The sequence below is a fragment of the Oncorhynchus kisutch genome, linkage group LG7, assembly GCF_002021735.2.
Source record: "Oncorhynchus kisutch isolate 150728-3 linkage group LG7, Okis_V2, whole genome shotgun sequence".
In the NCBI taxonomy this organism is placed as follows: domain Eukaryota; kingdom Metazoa; phylum Chordata; class Actinopteri; order Salmoniformes; family Salmonidae; genus Oncorhynchus; species Oncorhynchus kisutch.
The window spans coordinates 6929781-6951009 of record NC_034180.2 but is presented as its reverse complement, the minus strand read 5'-3'; the positions used below and the strand labels follow the sequence as shown (position 1 = coordinate 6951009).

General features: G+C 42.9%; 1 protein-coding gene across 1 annotated transcript; it reads left to right on the top strand.

Annotated features, from left to right (window-relative positions):
• Positions 1 to 756: 756 nt before the first annotated feature.
• LOC116374610 (uncharacterized) lies at positions 757 to 21149 on the top strand. Its single transcript, XM_031828132.1, has 7 exons — positions 757 to 2243; positions 4211 to 4341; positions 8112 to 8303; positions 15038 to 15190; positions 15574 to 15685; positions 15913 to 16040; positions 18430 to 21149. The coding sequence occupies exons 1-7, from the start codon at positions 1961 to 1963 to the stop codon at positions 19369 to 19371; spliced, it is 1941 nt and encodes a 646-aa protein (XP_031683992.1). The 5' UTR covers positions 757 to 1960; the 3' UTR covers positions 19372 to 21149.
• The last annotated feature ends 80 nt before the right edge of the window (positions 21150 to 21229 follow it).

Below are 21229 nucleotides of genomic sequence, written 5' to 3'. Positions count from 1 at the left end.
CCATACAGAAGTTTAATTTATTTTACTAGGCAAATCAGTTAAGATCAAATTCTTATTTTCAATTACGACCTAGGAACAGTGGGTTAACTGACTTGTCCAGGGGCAGAACAACAGATTTGTACCTTGTCAGCTTCGGTTACTAGTCCAATGCTCTAACCACTAGGCTACCCTGCCGCCCAGTTACTTAAATGATATAGCAGATATAATGGCAAAAAAAGCAACATATTGTGGATATAAAGGTGCAGTTAATTAGAGGAGAAATTGAAATATTGCTAACAGAGGCAAGGGGCTGAAAAGTCTTAAGGAGAGACATTTATACAAATAAATCTGTACGGAGACAGTGTTGTAATGGGAACAGAAGGGAGGAAGTTATGTTGTATAGGATGATATTGGGGCATACAGGATTTAATTCCTCTTTGAAATTGATAGGGTAAAATGGTACTGGAATGTGTGTATGGTAGACGAAACGGTTTAACGATATTAATATTGTGTGGAATGTATGATGTATAGAAAGGGAGAGTTTATTTGATTAGGGTGGGATTGGGTGGGGGGGGTTTGGGAGCAGTGAGGTTTGTAGGGATTTATTTGATTAGAAATCCAGATATGTTTTCGAATACCCGTACTAAAATACTGTATACTATTAGTTCATTTTAGTTAGTATACTGTAAACAACCTAGTTGAACGTACTAGAGCTGCACCTGTCCACCGGAAGTTGATGCTGTTGCTATGCAACATTTTGCTAGCTTGTTAGCATAACAAATGACTAGCTAAACATTTTACGATTTCGGTTGTTTGTAAATTCAATGCCAGAGTGCGGTCTGGGCGTTCGTAAATCCAGAGCGTAGTCAGATTGTCAGTTCATAAATTAGAAGCGTTCAGAGCGCACACCGTACGCTCTGGCCGGGGAGTAGGGTTGGTCTGAGCATTCAGCAGCGGTCAAGCACCCAAGTTAACGATGGCTAGCTAGAGAACACTTTTTGGGGGGGGCTAGCTAGAGAACACCTCACTCTGACCATTTTACTCGCCCTAGTAGAGCTGGTTAGGCCATTTTCATTTTATATTGAGCGTTGGTGACACCGACCATATTCATCCAGTGTTTAGCATTCGTAAATTCATCAGTTATTCTGCGCGAGAATGCTCTGAAATCGGAGTAGTAGTTAATAATACTGTCTGGCAAGTTCGATGTATTAGTAGCCAACTAGAGTTGGGTAGATAGCTAACATATCAGTACCTACTGCTCTAATGCTATGCGGTTTGTAAGGATGTAGCTAATAAATTGTCAGCCAACATAGCGTGTAACGTAAGTTATTTTAAAAGTGATTACATTGCTCAACATTTTTTACAATTTGTCATAATTAGTTAAAACAATTCATTTGTTTTTGCCTTCGTCAGACTTCGTCAATTCTTTTCAAATATGAAAAGGTGAAGCCACGCCCATTTTCGGAAGAACTGCATTATGGGTCCTAAAAGCACGGAAAGTGTCCACTTGCATGTGTACTTCGTATTTTGGCGAATTTAGCACGAGTTTCGGGAACTTTTGACATACTAACTATATCCATACTATGACCAGTATACAATATACTCAAATCCCGTCACAAATAGTGCGGTTGGTAGCAGATTATTCATCTTAGATTTAGTGAAGATAATAATTGGAGGGTGGTCTCACACTCCAGTACAGTAGGTGGCGGTGTATGCACCTTTCAGTTGGTTGCGATCCGAAAATACAAATGTAAATAAGTAGGAAACGGAAGTGAATAGTGATCAAGAACAATTTTCACGTTAGCGTTTTTGTTTTGTTATTTAGACATTTATTAACACTCTGGAACTCAATGCGATTCATTTTAACTGCAAAACATAATATACTAATATACTCGGGTAGTCTTTAATTCGCGTTGAAGACATGACTTGGTTGATAGATGTTATCTAGGTAACGCTAGCTAGCTGCTAACGTTAGTTAACAATGGCTAACGGTATGGTTTTTCACACTCAAATAGCCTCGATTATGGAGGTGCTAGCGAATGCAGCCGTGGCAGAGATCTGTAAACTCGTAGACGACGACTATGCAGTGTGTCGTTTGGAAATAACTCAAAGCCAGAAAGAAAACAGGGGATTGCGGAGGAAACTACAGCTACTGGAAATGAAGGTGTCACGGGAGCGCGCAGAGAGGACAATACGAGAGCGCGTCCTCGGCAGTCGTCCCAGTAGTGTCAAGATCCTCGACCGATACAGAGGAATGGCTAGAGGTACATTTTGTTGAACGCCCCGTTACCTTCTGGACATGTGTTCTGATGTGTTACGCAGAATTGGGTCTTGGTCAGTTTTTGGATAATATACAATACTTACGCTGATTATTAAGCTATCTTGCAATATTTTATTTATGTTTACCTTCATTTGACCAAGTAGGTCAATAAAGAAAAATATATTTTTGCACAGAGACACGCTGGCCATTTTTCCTGAATACCTATACTTGTAAATAGTAGGGTGTTAAGGGTCAAAATTAAACAGTTTCTGGTGTTATACTTTGTATTCCATGTTATAGAGAAGCTAATCAAATCAAATGTTATTTTATAGAGAAGCTAATCAAATCAAATGTTATTTGTCACATACACATAGTCAGCAGATATTAATGCGAGTGTAGCGAAATGCTTCTCAGGAACACAACACTTTATTTCATGAGGATAGGACTTATTATTGCTAAAATATCTTATTTTCCAAGGTCAAAGGTTGCAGACTGGTCAAGGTTAATCCCTAGTCCATGGGTTTCAATTAAGACCAAGACAACCAGGTGTGGGGAATTCCATACTAATTAGTGAAATTATGAATCAATTATTTACAAGGGAGTAGCGAAAATACCGCAGACACTCTGCACTCCATGGAATGAGTTTGACACCCGTGCCCTAGTCAATAATGACACCAAATCACTTGTCTGGATTCTTAATTTCAACACATTTAGTCTACTATCTCAAGATCGAGGGCGGGCAACTCAATATTATGAAGGTGTTCTTAATGTTTTGTAAACACGGTGTATATTATATATTTTTTAAGGGATGGATCAGCCTTAATATTGAGGATAGATTGTTGCTTCCATCAATGTAATTGTCTGCATAATTTCCAATCCCCCATATATTTTTGGGGTAAATATATATATGTACATACATACACATTCATATGCACACTTTTTTAGGATATACCTTTATTAGTTCCTGCAAACCCTACCACCTTTCCCCCAATTGCAGTAAACTAATAAACAATAGCACTTAGGCTTCTACCTTCAGTTTATACATATTATACATATTTCGCTCTCTCATCAAATATCAGTATATAGGTGCATTAATATGGTACATAGTGCAGCAAGAGTGACTTATATGGTCATAAGTGTACAGTAACAGTGCAAACATGATGAGCAGTAGCAGCATTGGTAACAGGTTATATACATAGCATATGCATTAGTATTTAAGAATGTTTACACTACGGAGTAAGATGCCACGCACAAATCAAATGTATTTATATAGCCCTTCGTACATCAGCTGATATCTCAAAGTGCTGTACAGAAACACAGCCTAAAACCCCAAACAGCAAGCAATGCAGGTGTAGAAGCACGGTGCCTAGGAAAAACTCCCTAGAAAGGCCAAAACCTAGGAAGAAACCTGGGGTAATAAGAGTACATATAATTGGGATTACATAATCCTGAACAAAAATCAGGTTAACTATTTACCAATTAGTAAGAGTTAGTCTATTTAGAACAGTTATGTTCTATTCAGTAGCATAAAAATAGCTGATAATCACATATGGGATGTACTACCAAAATGAATGAATGGCGGAGAACAGAGCAATTGCGCATTATATGAAGCGTTGATAGTATGGATGAACCTAGTAAATTGGTATTTGTTGTTTAGGGCATTCATTTTGACTAAACAGTACATTCTTCTAAATAGTATGGTTTAGTATATATATGCAGGTTAAGTAAGAAGTAGGGAAGCCAGATTTGGGGATGGCCAGTATCAAATTCTAATCAGATTCTTGATTTACGGATTTTCCTATTGTCATACTAAATAAAAAGAATGTGATGCAGGGAACATAATCAATAAATAGTAAATCAAGAAGTGTTATCTTGCATGCTTGCCAATTGTAGACAGTGTCAATAGTCTACAATATAGTGTTGAACATTGACAGTACCTAACCACCTCTTTTCCCCCAATCACTCTCTCAGGTGAAGGACATCTCACCGGAGGCCACAGGAGCTTTATGAAGCCAGCGGGACACAATACATGGAGAGATGACCAACCCATAGCTGTAGATGAGGGGAGTGGAACCTCAACCCAGCATGTTATCGTGATAGAGGTTGGTGTCATAGTGTAACATTTAGAAATTACAGTACATCAAATGTGACCTGTTTATTTCAGAAAGGGTCCACTCGGCTATTAAAATCAAATCAAATTTGATTTATCACATGCGCTGAATACAACGGGTGTAGACTTTACCATGAAAATACTAACACAAAAGAGTACAATATGCTAGCATGGAGCTATATACAGGGAGTACCCGTATCAGATCAGTGTGCAGGTACAAGATATTTGAGGTGTAGTATGTACATGAAGGCGGGGTAAAGTGACACAGCATCAGGAGAGATAATAATAAGAGAACAGAGTAGCAGCTGCATATGATAAGTGTAAAATGTTGTCGTTAACTTGGTGTTTGTGTGTGTGAGTGTCAGTTTGAGTGTGTGTATTTACAGTGGGGTCTGAAATGATTGACACCCTTGATAAAGATGAGCAACAATGACTCTATAAAAATAAAAAATTCAAATACTAAGCTGTATTGTCTGCAACATTGTTTGGGGGGGAAATTATATTATTTTATACTAATACAATTGCTCAGAGAATCCTGGTAGTGTAACGGATGTGAAACGGCTAGCTTAGTAAGCGGTGGTGCGCGCTAAATAGCGTTTCAATCGGTGACGTCACTTGCTCTGAGACCTTGAAGTAGTAGTTCCCCTTGCTCTGCAAGGGCCGCGGCTTTTGTGGAGCGATGGGTAACGATGCTTCGTGGGTGAATGTTGTTGATGTGTGCAGAGGGTCCCTGGTTCGAGCCCGGGTATGGGCGAGGGGACGGTTTAAAGTTGTACTGTTACAGTAGCATCCACATAAATGTAGAAGTGTTTATAAACATATTATAATCTTATTTACAATGAATGTGACTCCATAATGACAATACATTATTTACCATTCATTTCTATTGGGCACAAACTAATCTGAAACAACCAAAACAAACAGAAAATGCCTCCAGCAAGTATGTAGGGTCACAAGCTTGATGTAGTAATTGTTTGCTAAGAATATGGGACTAAATACTAAACTTGTGACTACTTTATTTCTATGAATTTTTAGCGGTGTTAATTTTAACCCCTACATTTAAGAAAAAAATATTGTTTAACAAGTAATCTCTTTCTCCAAGCAATTTTATTAGTATAAAATAACATAATTTCATTTTTTTTGTAGCATACAATGTATAGCTCAGCATTTTAATTATTTATGTTATACAGTCATTATTGCTCCTTTTTATCAAGGTTTCCAATAATTTCGATCCCCACTGTATAGTCTTGTGAGTGTGCATAGAGTCAGTGCAAGATAGTTCATTAATTGGTTACTGGACTATTTAGCACTCTTATGGCTATTTAGCAGTCTTGTGGCTTGGTGGTAGAATCTACAGTATCGCTGAGCCCTGTTGGTTCGAGAGCCGATGCTCTGGTACCATTTACAGACTATGGCTCGGGTGGCTGGAGTCTTTGGCAATATTTCGGGCCATCTTCTGACACAGCCTGATATAGAGCTTCTGGATGGAAGGGAGCACGGCCCAGGTGATGCACTGGGCTCTCCGCACCACCCTCTGTAGTGCTTTCCGGTCATGCCAAATCTTTTAAGTCTCCTGAGGGGGAAGACGCGCTGTCGTGGAACATGTTGAGTCGTTAGTGATGTGGACGCCAGGGAATTTGAAGCTCTCAACCTGCTCCACTATGGCCTGTCGATGAGGGTGGGGGGGGGGGGCGTGCTCTACCCTCTTTCTCCTGTAGTTTATTATCAGTTCCTTGCTTTTGCTGACGTTGAGGGAGAGGTTGTTGTCCTAGCACCACACCTCTAAGTCTAACCTCCCTGTATGTTATTCTCATCGCCGTCAGTGGTCAGGCCTACCACCATCGTGTCGTCAGCAAACTTGATGACGGTGTCGAAGTCGTGAACAGGGAGTACAGGAGGGGACTAAGCACACACCCCTGAGGGGCCCCCGTGTTGAGGGTCAGCGTGGCAGAGGTGTTGTTGCCTACCCTCACCACATGGGGTGGACCGTCAGGAAGGCCAGCATCCAGTTGCAGAGGGAGGTGTTCAGTTCCAGGTAGAGCTCGTCACGGATCCACCTGTACCTGAACATCCAAGCGGGTCGAGATCCAGAATTCTAAATAATGTCACTGGTCTGGGTCGGATCTGAAATTGTCACTGGTCTCGGTATGTGTAATTTTAACGGACTTGTCCAGAAGAATCTTAATGTGACTGCTGCGGTAGAGAGAGAGAGAAATGTATGCATCTGCTCTTTGCTTTTCGCGAAGATGGCGCATGTAACTTGTTGGTCAAACATAAGTCATCAAAGCGGCAGTAGGTTACAGTCATAGTCTCTCTGTGTGGGGCAAGTTAGGAGTTATCTAATCAGTAGAAGATGGAATTAAAATGCTGGAATTAAAAGTTGAAGGACAAGGATAGGCTACAATGACCAAGAGCCAACAGGTAGGCTGTAATTTATACTCTGAATGGAGTTGGTTTTGTTTGTAACTGTAGGATGAGAGAGCGCATGCAGCCTAGCTAGCTAGCCTAACTAGCTTCTCCCGGTTTGATGCAGGTAGCCACTATGAAATCCTAATGAAATATAAATAACCTAGCTATGCCAGCTATGAGTTCGGAACGGGTATTTATATAAAAAAAAAAATTTATGCATATCAGGTCTGGATGGAAAGCCCCAGGTCCAATTTGGAAAGGGTCCAACTTTTTAGACCCATGAAGGTCTCTAGTCCCAGGGACCCCAGCTTGGGGATTATTTTGGAGGGGACTATGTTGTTGAACGCTGAGCTGTAGTCTATGAACCACATCCTCACATAGTTATTTCCCATCTTGTTCAGGTGGGAGACGTCAGTGTGAAGTGCAATTGAGATTCTGTCATCTGTGGATCTGTTGGGGCAGTATGTGAATTATAGTGGGTCCAGGTGGTCTGGGATGATGGTGTTTGTGTGTCATGGCCAGCCTTTTAAAGCACTTCATAATTACAGATGTGAGTGCTACAGGGCGGTAGTTATTTAGGCAGGTAACCTTAGAGTTCTTGGGAAAAGAGACAATGGTGGTCTGTTTGAAACATGTTGGGATTACAGACTGAGAAGGAAAATGTCTGAAGACACTTGTAAACTGGTCTGCGCATGCTTTGAGAACACGCCCTGGTATTCCGTCTGGCCCGGAGGCCTTGCGACTGTTGACCTGTTTAAAAGTTTTAGTCACATCAGCAACGAAGAGCGAGATCAATCAGTCATCTGGAACAACTGGGGCTTTCACACAAGACTCAGTGTTGTATTCCTCGACGCGAGCATGAAAGGTATTTAGCTCTTTTGGAAGTTCTGCACCACTGGTTGTCTCACAGCTGGGTTTCCCTTTGTAATCCATAATCATCTGCGACCCCTGCCACATACGACGAGCACCGGAACCGGTGTAATAGGATTCCACCTTCCTCCTATATTGTCCTTTTGCATGTTTAATGTCTCATCCAAGCTCATAGCGGGCTTTCTTGTATGTGTCCGTGTCCCATCCATGTAAGCAGTAGCACAAGCCTTTATCCCAGCGCAGATATTGTATGTAATCAATGTTTTTTTTGGTTTGGATACGTTTGTATGGCCACTGTGGAGACGACTCCTGAATGCTATCAAATGAATCCCGGATCATATTCCACATATACATATCAAATATCCCAATTTGCTTACATGTACATCCTAATTTATCAGCCATAGGGGAGCTTGTGAGACTTCTCTATGACATTGTTATCCGATTCAACTGATGTAGCAATAATAACCTCCTTTCTTGTGTCAGTCTGCAGATGCAGAGGCTGCAGGTCCTGAAGGATCGTCTCTGGTCAAGAAGGAGAGGACTGAAGGAGAGGACCCACTGCACAGCGGAGACATCCAGACTGGAGCAGTGGCTACAGTGGCACCTCCTGTAGCCACGGAGGACCTCACGACTGCCGCCTCGCCCCAGCCCAGGACCGGACGCAGCATCACGGAGGTCAGTGGAGCGCCGAACGCCGTCCTCAAGTCAGAGACAGACACCGAGACTTTAACTGTAACACACAGGCTATTATACACAGGATCTGACCACAGATCAGACAGACTGGGGCTGGGGAAACTGGGCTGTCCTCCTGCTCCTGGCTCAGAGTATTTACCGGTATTTCACCAGAGCCAGAGGATGGTTCATTCCCGTGGTGATAGTGACGCGTTACACGCTGGCGGTGATGATCCGTCTTGTTCTTACGCTACAGAGATGGACCCAGGGAACATATCCTTGGGTTTAGAGACACAGACTGATCTGTCTAGAGGGTACTGGAACGGGTACAATAGTAGTGTATACTCTGAAGAGTGCCTAGATAAGAAAGGGGAGGTTACAGTGGCAGATGAGGTGACTGTGAAAGTGGAGGACGACGCACCTCTGACATGGAATGTAGAAGGACACTCACAAGGCAGAGATTTCTTAGATTACAGAGGAATCTTAGAGACAAATCAAATTGTCGCCTCCAACTCCCCTTTACACGCTTTCAGGGATCGCGACCCAGTGTCCACATCAATGGCACCTTCCGATTCACATGGCTGTGTCCTTTTCGATCAGGTATTGAACTCAGAGGACCAAAGGGCCAAGGCGTGGGGAGGGGGACCAACTTCAGTCAATAGTAAAGATAAACGATTCCTCTGCATGTTCTGCAACAAAGGCTTCAGCTGCCCCCAGAAGGTGGAGATCCACCAGAGGGTCCACACAGGGGTGAAACCCTTCAGCTGCCCCCAGTGTGAGAAGAGGTTTTCGCAGTCTGGTGACCTGAAGAGACACCAGAGGGTCCACACGGGGGAGAAACCCTTCAGCTGCCCCCAGTGTGAGAAGAGGTTCTCTCTGGCTGGCAACCTGAAGATGCACCTGAAGGTCCACAAGGGAGAGAGACCGTTTGCCTGTACACACTGCGGGAAGAGGTTCTCAGAGAGGAGCTACCTCAGGCTACACCAGCAGAAAAAACATTCTACTCTATAACATAGAAAGTAACCATTCCACTCGATAGCTTCTGACATTTAGATCAAACCCTGCATTAGACAACGATATTTGTTTTTAAAGATCCACAGATGCAATTGGAATAACGAGAGTAACAGATTTCAGTGTTTACTATTCCTGGGTAGAATATTGCATACAGATGTTGTGTGATGTATAAGGCATACACTGAGTGTACGAAACATTAGGAACAGCCTCAATTCATCTTTCCCATTGACCCTCAATGGCACACATACACAATCCATGTCTCAAGGCTTAAAAATCCTTCTTTGACCTGTCTCCTCCCCTTCATCTACACTGATTGATGTGTATTTAACAAGTAGTCTGTCAAGTCAGTCTGTCAAGGAAAGAATGAGTATTCCTAATGTTTTGTACATAGTATATAAGCTTAAAAAGACTGTTACATATTTGTACTCTGTGTTTGTACTCTGCTATATGATGTTCACAAATGCCTCTTTCATTACTGCCGTTCAACTACTTAATTTTTCCCCCCCAGATACTTTTAATGACAAAATGAGTGGAGTGTATGAAGTTAGCTGAGACATTACATTTACGTAATTTAGCAGATGCTCTTATCCAGAGCGACTTAGAATGAGTTAATTCATCTTAAGATGGCTGGGTGAGAACCACATATCAAAGTCGTAGTAAATCAGAGCTCGACATTAAGGGGGAATTGCACCCGCAGATTTCGCCTCGGTCTTTGGCTTGCTCCCCAAGAAATGCTGGCGGCCATGACAGAAGCCGAATGTAAGTTGGCTTGGGGGTGTATTTTTATGTGGGTGTTTCTTGGGTGTGTCCTTGCTACAACCACGACACATCAATCTGTCAGAACCTTGCCTGCAGGTCCCCTCCCTCTGTCACAACAAACAAACCAATCTCCTGCTTGTTGAGTTCAATAACTACAGGCAGATGGCAGGTGTATAGTGGGATGCCGACGGAAGCTTTGAATAGGTCAGTAGCCTACAGTGTAAAAAAATAAAAATAACAACACGACAATAATGTGATTGCTAAACTTATGCAAATATTCTAAACTAAGTATCTTGATAACTTTCAAATGTAGTAATGGGTCCATGTTGAATAAACAACCCTTTACATAATACCGTAGAAGCAGTGTTCTGCTAATATAACAGTGTGAACCTTTGACCTTTTCATTGTCATTCCCAGCCAATAATGATACTCTGCCTATCTGCATTTTGTCTGGTGGTAATGGGGCTGCCTTGGCAAACATATCAGTGGTCATACCTTTCTGCGTGGTGTCCCGTATACAACAGGAGTTCCCTGATCCTTGTGCAGAATACAGAGGCTCTCTCCCTCCCCATATTGACTGATACCATTTAATTCAATAATAAAAAAAGACGATACAAGTAAAAGTTGTCTAGTAACATTTTTATGCCGAGTGCCATGTTTCTCTCCATTCAGAGATGTCAGTATCAAGCCTGTCTGTATGTCAGGACTCCAGCACATCATCTTGCAAGTCTCCAAGTTCTGGGCCCATAGATGCATCTGTGAACATATACACAGTCACTGTTCTATTACCAGTGGCCGTTAGGATAGGTGATATCTGACACACACAGGTACTACGTTGAAGTTTGAACAGGTCAGACTAAACATACCTAATTCTTGTCTACCCGTCAACAATCGTTGTTGAGCAAACGAGGTGAGGCTGGAGGTGTGGTCTTTGCCAGTGTAGATCAGCTCCTGGACCCTCATCAAAATACTGGTCGGTCACATACAAACCACAGGAGTTTGGTGGCACCTTAATTGGAGAGGACGTGTTCATGGTAACAGCTGGAGTGGAATCAGTGGAATGGTATCAAATACATCCATGCGTTTGATGCAATTCCATTTGCGCCGTTCCAGCCATTATTTTGAGTCGTCCTCCACTCAGCAGCCTCCACTGACACAAACACACGCAGAGCACTGATTGCATTATCAATGGAGGTTATGATTAGCACGGTGGAACCAACCTGATCGCTGTGTTTACCCTTCTATCTCACTTCAGATATCATGATATGTGAAGTGAGATAGAAAGGTAAACGCAGCGATCAGGCTGGTTCCACCATGCTAGGTTGTGATGGTGAATTGGGGGGGGATCTCAACTGTTGACCTTTTTGACCAGGTTAAATTTGACCAACCTGATTCAAGTGTCCTCCCTGTTCCGTTTTATAGGAATGCTCACAGCGAGGGAATGTCTGCGTGATGCTGAGGGTCCCCTTGCTGGTCTTCTCTGTGTTGGATGTTCGGCTGCAAACTGGACATTTCTCAAACAACTGCAGCAGGCGATCCTTATAAACAGTTTACTTCCTCATGTTATGAGGTGGTGTTGACCGGGAGGGCCTGTGACAGGGTGATACGATAGACAGCTAAGGGGTTAATTGCATTTTGTTATAAAGAAATGAGAATGCTTTTGAATTCACTTCACAACCAAAATGATCTACTACTTGTATCTGCTTGGCTGGGTAATTACTAGTTTATCAAAGCGGGTATTTTTGGTTTACAACTTTTTATATGACACACATTACCATTTGTTGATGAAGCCGTCTGTGTCACAAGGGTAGTTAACTTGGGTCAAGCTAATTCTAGGTCGTTGCCACAGTCAGAAACCCAGCCTATTTCTACAATTTATCTTATTAAAATTTTATTTTAAACCTAACCTTTACCACAATGCTAAACTTTTGCCTAACCATAATCTTAAATTAAGAACAAACCGTGAAAAGATTTAACATTTTAAATGAATTTTTAAGATGAGGTTCCAAACGAGACTGATTTTATGATCAAAATTATCCTACTTACACTGTAGTCAATTTTGACACAATAATAAATGTTTCTGACTCCTATCAATACCACATAGGCTGTTTTCAAAGGGATTAGTTGCTTTTTAGGGGCAGTTTCTCTTCAACGCTTGTTCTCATCTGGGAAAAGTAAAAGAAACAGTGAAAAATACTGGGACAAGTAGAATATAGATTTAAGATGTCCAAATGGACAAGTAAAAATCACACACAAATCAAAGAATCAAACAACTACTCTGATCAGAATTGGATCAGTGCTGAATGTCTTGAGCAAATAAGTATTTAATTCCTTTGTTATGGCAAGCCTAAATAAGTTCATGAGTACATAATAAAGTCACATAATAAATTGCATGGACTCACTCTGTGTACAATGATAGTGTTTAACATGACTACCTCATCGCTGTACCCCACAGATAGAATTATCATCAAGGTCCCTCGGTTGAGCAGTGAATTTCAAACACCGACTCAACCACAAAGACCAGGGATGTTTACCAATACCTCTCAAAGAAGGGCACCTATTGGTAGATGGGTAAAAAATAAAAAGCAGACATTGAATATCGCTTTGAGCATGGTGAAGTTGTTAATTACACTTTTGATGGTGTACACCCAGTTACTACAAAGATACAGGCATCCTTCTGAACTCAGTTGCCGGAGAGGAAGGAAAACACTCAGGGATTTCACCATCAGGCCAATTACAGAGTTTAATGGCTGTGATCGATGGAAAACTGGGGATGGATCAACACCATTGTAGTTACTCCACAATACTAACCTAATTGACAGAGTGAAAAGAAGGAAGCCTGTACAGACTAAAAATATTCCAAATCATGCATCTTGTTTGCAACAAGGCACTAAAGTAACCCTGCAAAATATTTGCTAAAGCAATTAGCGTTTTGTCCTGAATACAAAGTGTTGTGTTTGAGGAAAATCAACACATTACTGTATCACTGTTATGGGTATGCTTGTAATCGTGAAGGACTGGGGAGTTTCAGAATAAAAAGAAACGGAATGGAGCTAACCACAGGCACAATCCTAGAGTAAAACCTGGTTCAGTCTGCTTTCCATCAGCCCCTGGGAGAAGAATTCACCTTTCAGCATGACAATAACCTGAAACACAAGGCCAAATCTACACTGGGGTTGCTTACCAAGAAGACTGTGAATGTTTCTCAGTGGCTGAGTTACTGTAGTTTTGACTTAACAATAATAGGGCAAGACCTGAAAAGGATTGTCTTGCAGTGATCAACAATCAATTTGACGGAGCTTAAAGAATTTTGAAAAGAATAATGGGCAAATGTTGCAAAATCCAGATGTGGAAAGCTCTTAGAGACTTACCCAGAAAGACTCAGCTGTAATCGCTGCCAAAGGTGCTTCTAACATGTATTGACTCGGGGGTGTGAATAGCTATGTAAATGAGATTTCATTTTCAATAAATTTGCAAAAATGTCTAAAAACATGTTTTCACTTTTCTCTTTCGCACTCATTATGGGGTATGATGTGCGAGACAATCTATTTAATCCGTTGTAACACAACAAAATGTGGAATAAGTCAAGAGGTATGAATACTTTCTGAAAGCACTGTCTCTCTTGATCTGTTTGACATACACCCAGCAGTCATACGAGACAGAACTTACTCACCAAGGAGTCACCAAGCGCTCTCTCTCTCTCTCAACACTGATTGGCGAGGTCGTGTGGAGAGCTCTGACCTTTTTCTTTAACTTATTTCTTATTTATATTTTAACGGTGGAGGTCTAAAACATTGTGGATCAGTGCCAGGGGATTCATTTAACATATTCTTTGAAGAGGGTTTTAGATGTTTTCGAAAGAGGAGCATGTCCTTATCTGTCCTAGGTTCAGGGGGAAGCTTATTCCACCAATAGGGTGCCATGACAGAGAAGAGTTTTGACTGGGCTGAACGGGAGCTGATCCCCCCCCCCCATCGGTGTGGGATGGCCAAGAGACCAGAGGTGGTGGAGTGCTCGGGTCGGGGTGTAGGGTTTGAGCATAGCCTGAAGGTAGAGAGGGGCAATTTGACTTGCTGCTCCGTAGGCAAGTACCATGGTATTTTAGTGGATGCGAGCTTCGACTGAAAGCCAGTGGAGTGTGCGGAGGAGCGGGGTGACATGGGAGAACTTGGGAAGTTGCGGCGTTCTAGATAAGTTGCAGGGGTTTGATGGCATAGGAGGGGAGCCCATCCAACAGAGATTTGCAGTCGTGTAAACAGGAGATGACCACAGCCTGGATTAGGACCTGCGCAGCTTCCTGTGTGAGGAAGGGTCGTACTTTACAGATGTTGTAGAGCATGAACCTGCAGGAGCGAGTCATTGCTTTGATATTCTTTGCACTCTGAGAGGGGGACACCGTGGAGTTGTCAACTGTGATTGAGAGGTATTGGAGCTGGCAGGCCTTCCCCTGGAGTATAAGCAACTCCGTCTTGTCGAGGTTGAACTTGAGGGGGTGGGCCGACATCCAACCATGTATGTGGTTTTCATATGGTGTATTTAGAACTTGTTTCTGTTTAATAAACACAAAATGGGACTGTTCATTCTGACTTTCATTGACTCTCTTTAGTATACATCACCTCTGATCTCACCCTATTCTGCATAAACCTGACAGCGCTTTATAACCATCATACACTTACTAAATATACCCACACACTAACAAACACCTACTGTACACGTCAAAATAGTTTAGTCAGGTTTGTCTGACTTTTGACTTAGCTGATCATAGCTGACTTGTTTTTACCCACAACATATTTATGTCCACCATGATGGGTTTAACAGCAATGAAGTCATTCTCTAACTACAGTGTAGGACTCAAACATAGTGGGGATGGGTAAAGACTCCATGTTGAAAATGTGTTAATTATCTGTGTGTATATACCTGAGGGAGTGTATGTCTGTGTAATCTGTATCACCTCTCTCTTCCAGGAGGAGGAGGGTCCAGAGGTGCTGCTGGTGAAGGAGGAGGGTCTGGGGAACCCTGAGGGGAACATGGTCATGGAGGACAACCAGACTACATCTCCTCCTGAACCCACAGAGGAACCAGCTGAGCAGCACAGGACCACACACAGTCTCACTGAGGTGAGCCCACTGTGAACTACTGTCTGAATGGTATTAGGTCAGGTCCGTATCCACAAAGCCTCTCAGAGTAGGAGTGCTGATCTAGGATCAGTTTAAACGATTTAGATAATAATGAGTAAGACTATAGACCTGTGGACCTGATCCTTGATAGATACTGTTACTTTGAGGCTCTTAATTTTGTCTTAAGTGTGGGACCATGCCTTTGAATGACCAAACCATTAAGTGTTAAATAATCAAGTTATTAGCACATAGTATCAAATCAACTAACAAGTTTGCATAGTATTCATAGCAATCCCTCATTGCCCAATCAGAAGATGCTCCATAGCAGGGTGCTCATATTAGATTTCTGGATCCAACATCCTCTCACTCTGTATCTCTTACAGTCAGTAGACATGGAGGATGGGAAGCCTGATCTGCTGCTGGTCAAAGAGGAGACAATAGAAGACGAACCAGAGAGCATTGACCTGCTGAGTGGACTAAAGATGGGGGAGCAAGGTAAGAGAGAAATACATATAGCCTACATACAGTAATAGATCTTCAATGGAAATAGTGATGCACCTGGCTATTATTCTTGTCTTCATTCATAAAATGAAATCAATACAACTTATGTTTACATAGAAAAACACACATTATAATGTATGAACTTGACCAGGTAATTGACAGACAATTTATGTAGAGTTATTTTCCATGTTTTTAGTCTATTTTCTAACCTCTTCCTCTAGATGGTTGGCCAGAGGCTAACAGAGGGGACTGGGCAGTCATCTTGAATTCCCAGACCCAGACGGGTGCAGCCAAGGGCCCGGGGGATGACATCACTGAGCAGGGCAGAACCAGAGGTGACATAGTGGAGGTCAGTGGATGGGACAGCATCCTCAACTCTGGGCTGGGGAACAACACTGTTAACCAGAAACAGACAGTCGAACACAAAACACCAACCAAATTTAGTCTCCATGACAACAGACTGGCTGAGACCAGAGTGAGGCATAGATTTGGCCTGCGGGGACAAGGAGGTGTTGGTACGCGGCGGGAGAGAACAGACACAGACTCAGCTAGCGATTCTCCATCCTGCTCTTATAGTTGTGATTGAGAGACTGATGGCACCTCAGGTTTACCCCCTAACAGGTGCTGCCTTAAGTCTGCCTTCTATAGGATCTATCAACTGGAACATGGACCCTGCAACAACACAGACACTCCCTGGTTAGGCTGCCAACTATGCCAGGCCAGTTTTTCACACTCGTCCAACCTGAAGAGGCACCTGGAAGTCCACACAAGAGAAACCCTTAGGCTGCCCCAGTGTGAGGAATGGTTTTCCCATCAGCACGACCAGCTGAAAATGCACCTGAAGGTCCACACAAGAGAGAGGCCGTTCGCTTGTAGGTACTGCACGTTTTCAGGGGAGCCTCACTATATATACAAAAGTATGTGGACACCTATTCAAATGAGTGGATTAGGCTATTTCAGCCACATCCGTTATGACAGGTGTATAAAATCGAGCACACAGCCATGCAACCTCCAGAGACAAACATTGGCAGTAGAATGGCCTTACGTAAGAGCTCAGTGACTTTCAACGTGGCACTGTCATAAGATGCCACCTTTCCAAAATGTCAAATGTCTGCCCTGCTAGAGCTGCCCCAGTAAACTGTAAGCACTGTTATTGTAAAGTGTAAACGTCTAGGCTCAGCAGCGAAGTAGTAGTAGGCCACACAAGTTCACAGAACGGGGCCACCAAGTGCTGTCCTCAGTTGCAACACTCACTACCGAGTTCCAAACTGCCTCTGGAAGCAACGTCAGCACAAGAACTGTTCCATCGAGGGCTTAATGAAATGGGTTTCCATGGCCGAGCAGCCGCACACAATTCTAAGATCACCATGCACAATGCCAAACGTCTGCTGGAGTCGTGTAAAGCTCCCCGCCATTGGACTCTGGAGCAGTGGAAACGCGTTCTCTGGAGTGATGAATCACACTTTACCATCTGGAAGTCCGATGGATGAATCTGGGTTTGGTGGATGCCAGGAGAAAGCTTCCTGCACCAATGCATAGTGGCAACTGTAAAGTTTGGTGGAGGAGGAATAATGGTCTGGAGCTGTTTTTCATGGTTCGGGCTAGGCCCCTTAGTTCCAGTGAAGGGAAATCTTAATGCTACAGCATACAATGATGACATTCTAGACTTTGCGGCAACAGTTTGGGGCCCTTTCCTATCCCAGCAGGACAGTGACCCCGTGCACAAAGCGAGGTCCATACAGAAATGGTTTGTCGATCGGTATGGAAGAATTTGACTGGCCTGCACAGAGCCATGACCTCAACCCCAATTGGAACGCTGACTGCGAGCTAGGCCTAATCGCCCAACATCAGTGCCTGACCTCACTAATGCACTTGTGGTTGAATGGTAGCAAGTCCTTGCAGCAATGTTCCACATCTAGTGGAAAGCCTTTCCAGAAGAGTGGATGCTGTTATAGCAGCAAAGGGGGACCAACTCCATATTAGTGCCCTTGATTTTGGAATGAGATGTACCTCTGGATACACCAGCAAAAATGCACATGGCCCATGTATAGAGTATAGTGATATGTAAAGTAGGTGAATTGAGGAATGAAGGAGTATGATGAAGCAGAATAGATGATGTAGTGATGGTTGGTGTGATGCTCTCTGTAAAAATTCTACACTATTGAAAAGTGACAACCCTGACCTATTGTTTGATGCTGGTGTTTTATAATGAGGAAATTATAGTGCCTTAATTTGTTTACTTGACATGAAGATGTGTGTAATGTTGAACTTTTCCCAAAGTATTCTAAAATTAATTTGATCAAAGTGAGGGTACCAGATTTACAGAAAAAGTCAAGCGTTACCATAGTGAGAAAAGTTATTATTTTTGTCACAAATCGTTTTTTGTGCAATAATAGTACTGTACTTCACGTTATGTGAGTGTATGACCATTTTGTTGAAATTAAATACAAAATTGACTCTGTGCTGACTGACTTGGTTATTTTTGTATTATTACAGGGACTGAGTTACTCTTATCAGTCGAACCAAAACGTTAAACTTAATTAGTGAATAAATGCATATAGACAGTTTTTATAATAAACTCCCAATGGCTCCATACTGTTAGGTGCTTGCATCAGTGTCAGAGACGGATTTGACTGTGGTTAACGTTTGATAATTATCATGTCATGTTTCTGTGTGTACAGCAAAGAGTTCATTTAATAAACATTTTATATGCACTTCTGTACAATTTGTGTTCACAGTCTGCAGTTCATGAAGACCTGAGGATATCTGGTGTTGCTGGCAGGAGAGACTGGGCCTCTGAGATGGCTGGTCACAAACCTTGGCTCCTGATCAGGACCCTGAATCAGGAGCCATCGCTCTTCCTTCCCGATTCGGAACGGGGACCGAATCGCGAGGGGCTGAGACTCCAACAATACACAGAACACAATCAGTGGACAGGTGGACTGAACAACCTCAGTCCTGGTGGTCATCAGAGAGACAGAGGCTCCAGTCAGGGATCCAGTCTGCAGCCCAGACCCTTCTCTTCACAGTCTCAGTGCAGGGATGGAGCAGGGCCTGGGGCTGATAGAGATAAACCCTCCTGTTCCTATGATACAAACACCACAGTATCCATGATGAACAGAGCAGGTCACCCTGAGCTTCAGCCTTCACAGAGAGTGGTGGGAGACCCCCCTGGTGATAGTCTAGCAGCAAGTCTGTCTTCTCCTTCAGGGTCTCGTCTAATGCCTGTTGACTGGGTTCATAGAAGTCCTGGACCTGGGTCTAGCCTTCCTCAGCTACCTCATGGTTACCCCACCAATACAGACAGGGTCAGGATGGGCTTTCACCACAAGAGGTACCTAGCCTATAACACAGCACACAATCCAAACAACACCCAAACAATGGCTAGAGGTCAAGGAGGGAGCTCAAACACTAACCACCTGAGGGTGGTGGCTCCTGCTTCTACCTCCTCTGGTGTCATTGGATCACAACGTGGGAGGCCTAGCGTTAGCACGGACGAAGAAAAGCCATACACCTGCCCCACGTGTGGGAAACGCTTTGCTAAGGCGACCTATGTAAAGAAGCACCAGACCATTCACATCAAGGAGAAGCCCTTCAAGTGCAAATTATGTTACAAGAGCTTCTCATTCCTGAGTTACCTTATCAGACATAGGAGTGTCCACAACAGGGAGAAATCATAGCATTGTGTCCTGAGATGTACACAGGGGATATCTGGAAACAATTATTTAGCTGAAATATTATATTTCACATGTGAAATGTCCTGGAGTTTTAGGGGGATTACCAAGTCCCTCAGTTGAGCATCTGGGTAAACTCACATTCTCACATGATACAGACATCTTGTTTGGTGTGCTGGCATAGCCAAAACACTGCCATGTTACTGAAGTGTAACACTGTATTCCCCCTCTGAATTTGGTTTTGCTTATGTTCTATTCATAATAAATATGTCCCTCTTTTTTTTTAAACAACTGTTATAATACCCCCCCCCCATACACACTCACACTCACACACACAATCAGGTTGTACCTGGTCCTTTATTTACTAAAAATAGGTGATCAAAATACACCCTCTTTTTTTATAACACCTTTATAACAAGCCAGGTCTGTTGAGATGAAGAGGTCCAAAAACAACCTCTACTGTGTCCCTTTCCCCTATAGCCCTCCCATGGCACTGGGTAGTAGGTTGGACTTCTCCCTAATCAGATATTTGTCATCCTCCCCTCTATCAACTTTCATCTCCCATGTATTTTATGTGTAGTATTGTTATGCATCTTCCATGGTTGTAGCAAACATTGCCGCTCAATAATTGACTTCCTCAGCCACACAAGTCATTGCCTGACGAATCAAACTAAATTGTTCCGATGCTCTATCGTTCGCTACATGCTTCAGTCTGAGACTGCCATCATTGAAGTCGTTTGTGGTGACGTCAAAATGAGGGGTGTTTTACAAAACAAAGTCATCAGCGATTGGATCATTTCTAACCAGTCAGTGTCAAAGACAATGATGAATTTTCAAAACGCAGCTTTACCCAATGTGTGTTCTGGCTTTGGCCCAACCCATCAGTTTCTGGGGCCAATCAGAACAGTTAGAATGTGTTTGCGTTTTAGGAGTTGTCAGGGAGGTACTCAGATCCAGACACATTGCGGAGCGTTTGGCATAGCGTTTGGGTAGCCAGGCAAAACAAGTCACACTCAAAGTTAGCTGTATTTATACTGACGTACGTCACCATGTCAATAGCCTGAAGGCTTCAGGTCTTGTGATGACTGGGGTAAAATATTAAACATGAACGAATGTGCACCTGTACTTGAGATTGCGGAGTGACTGGATGGCTCTTCAAACTGTTTAGGATGGTAATTAACCACATGCCCCTCATTAACCCTTTGTTCAATTCAACCCTCATTCAATTCACTGTTCTTTCTAAACAATTCTGCTCTGAGCTTGAAAGATACTGTGGTTATCATGAGGAGGATTTTTTAAATGTATTATTAGGACCCCCATTAGCCAACACCAATGGCAAAAGCTAGTCTTACCGGGGGGGGGGGGGGGTGTTAATCAATTACACACGTCAATACATCCACACAACAGGTAGGTGACATGGGGGTTGGGCATTGTGTCGTGAGGTGTTGATGTATTCGTTTTTTGCTAACCAGGTTTGCTGTTCACTTGCACTGTATGAAATTGAATGGAGTTCCATGCAATCCTGGCTCTGTATAATACTGTACGTTTCCTTGAATTTGTTCTGGACCTGGGGACTGTGAAAAGAACCATGGTGGTATGTCTGGTGTGGTAAGTGTGCGTGTGTCAGTGCTGTGTGTAAGTTCACCATGCAAACAATGTGGAATTTTGTTACACATTCATGTTTGTTATAAAAACTAGAAGTGATGCAGTCATTTCTCAACTCTTAGACAAGAGAGACTGGCATACAGAGTATTGATATTAGCCCTCCGATTACAATGAAGAGCAAAAAGTGCCACTCTGTTCATGGCCAGCCGCAGCTTAACTAGGTCCTTCTTTGCAGCACTTGACCACATAACGGGACAAT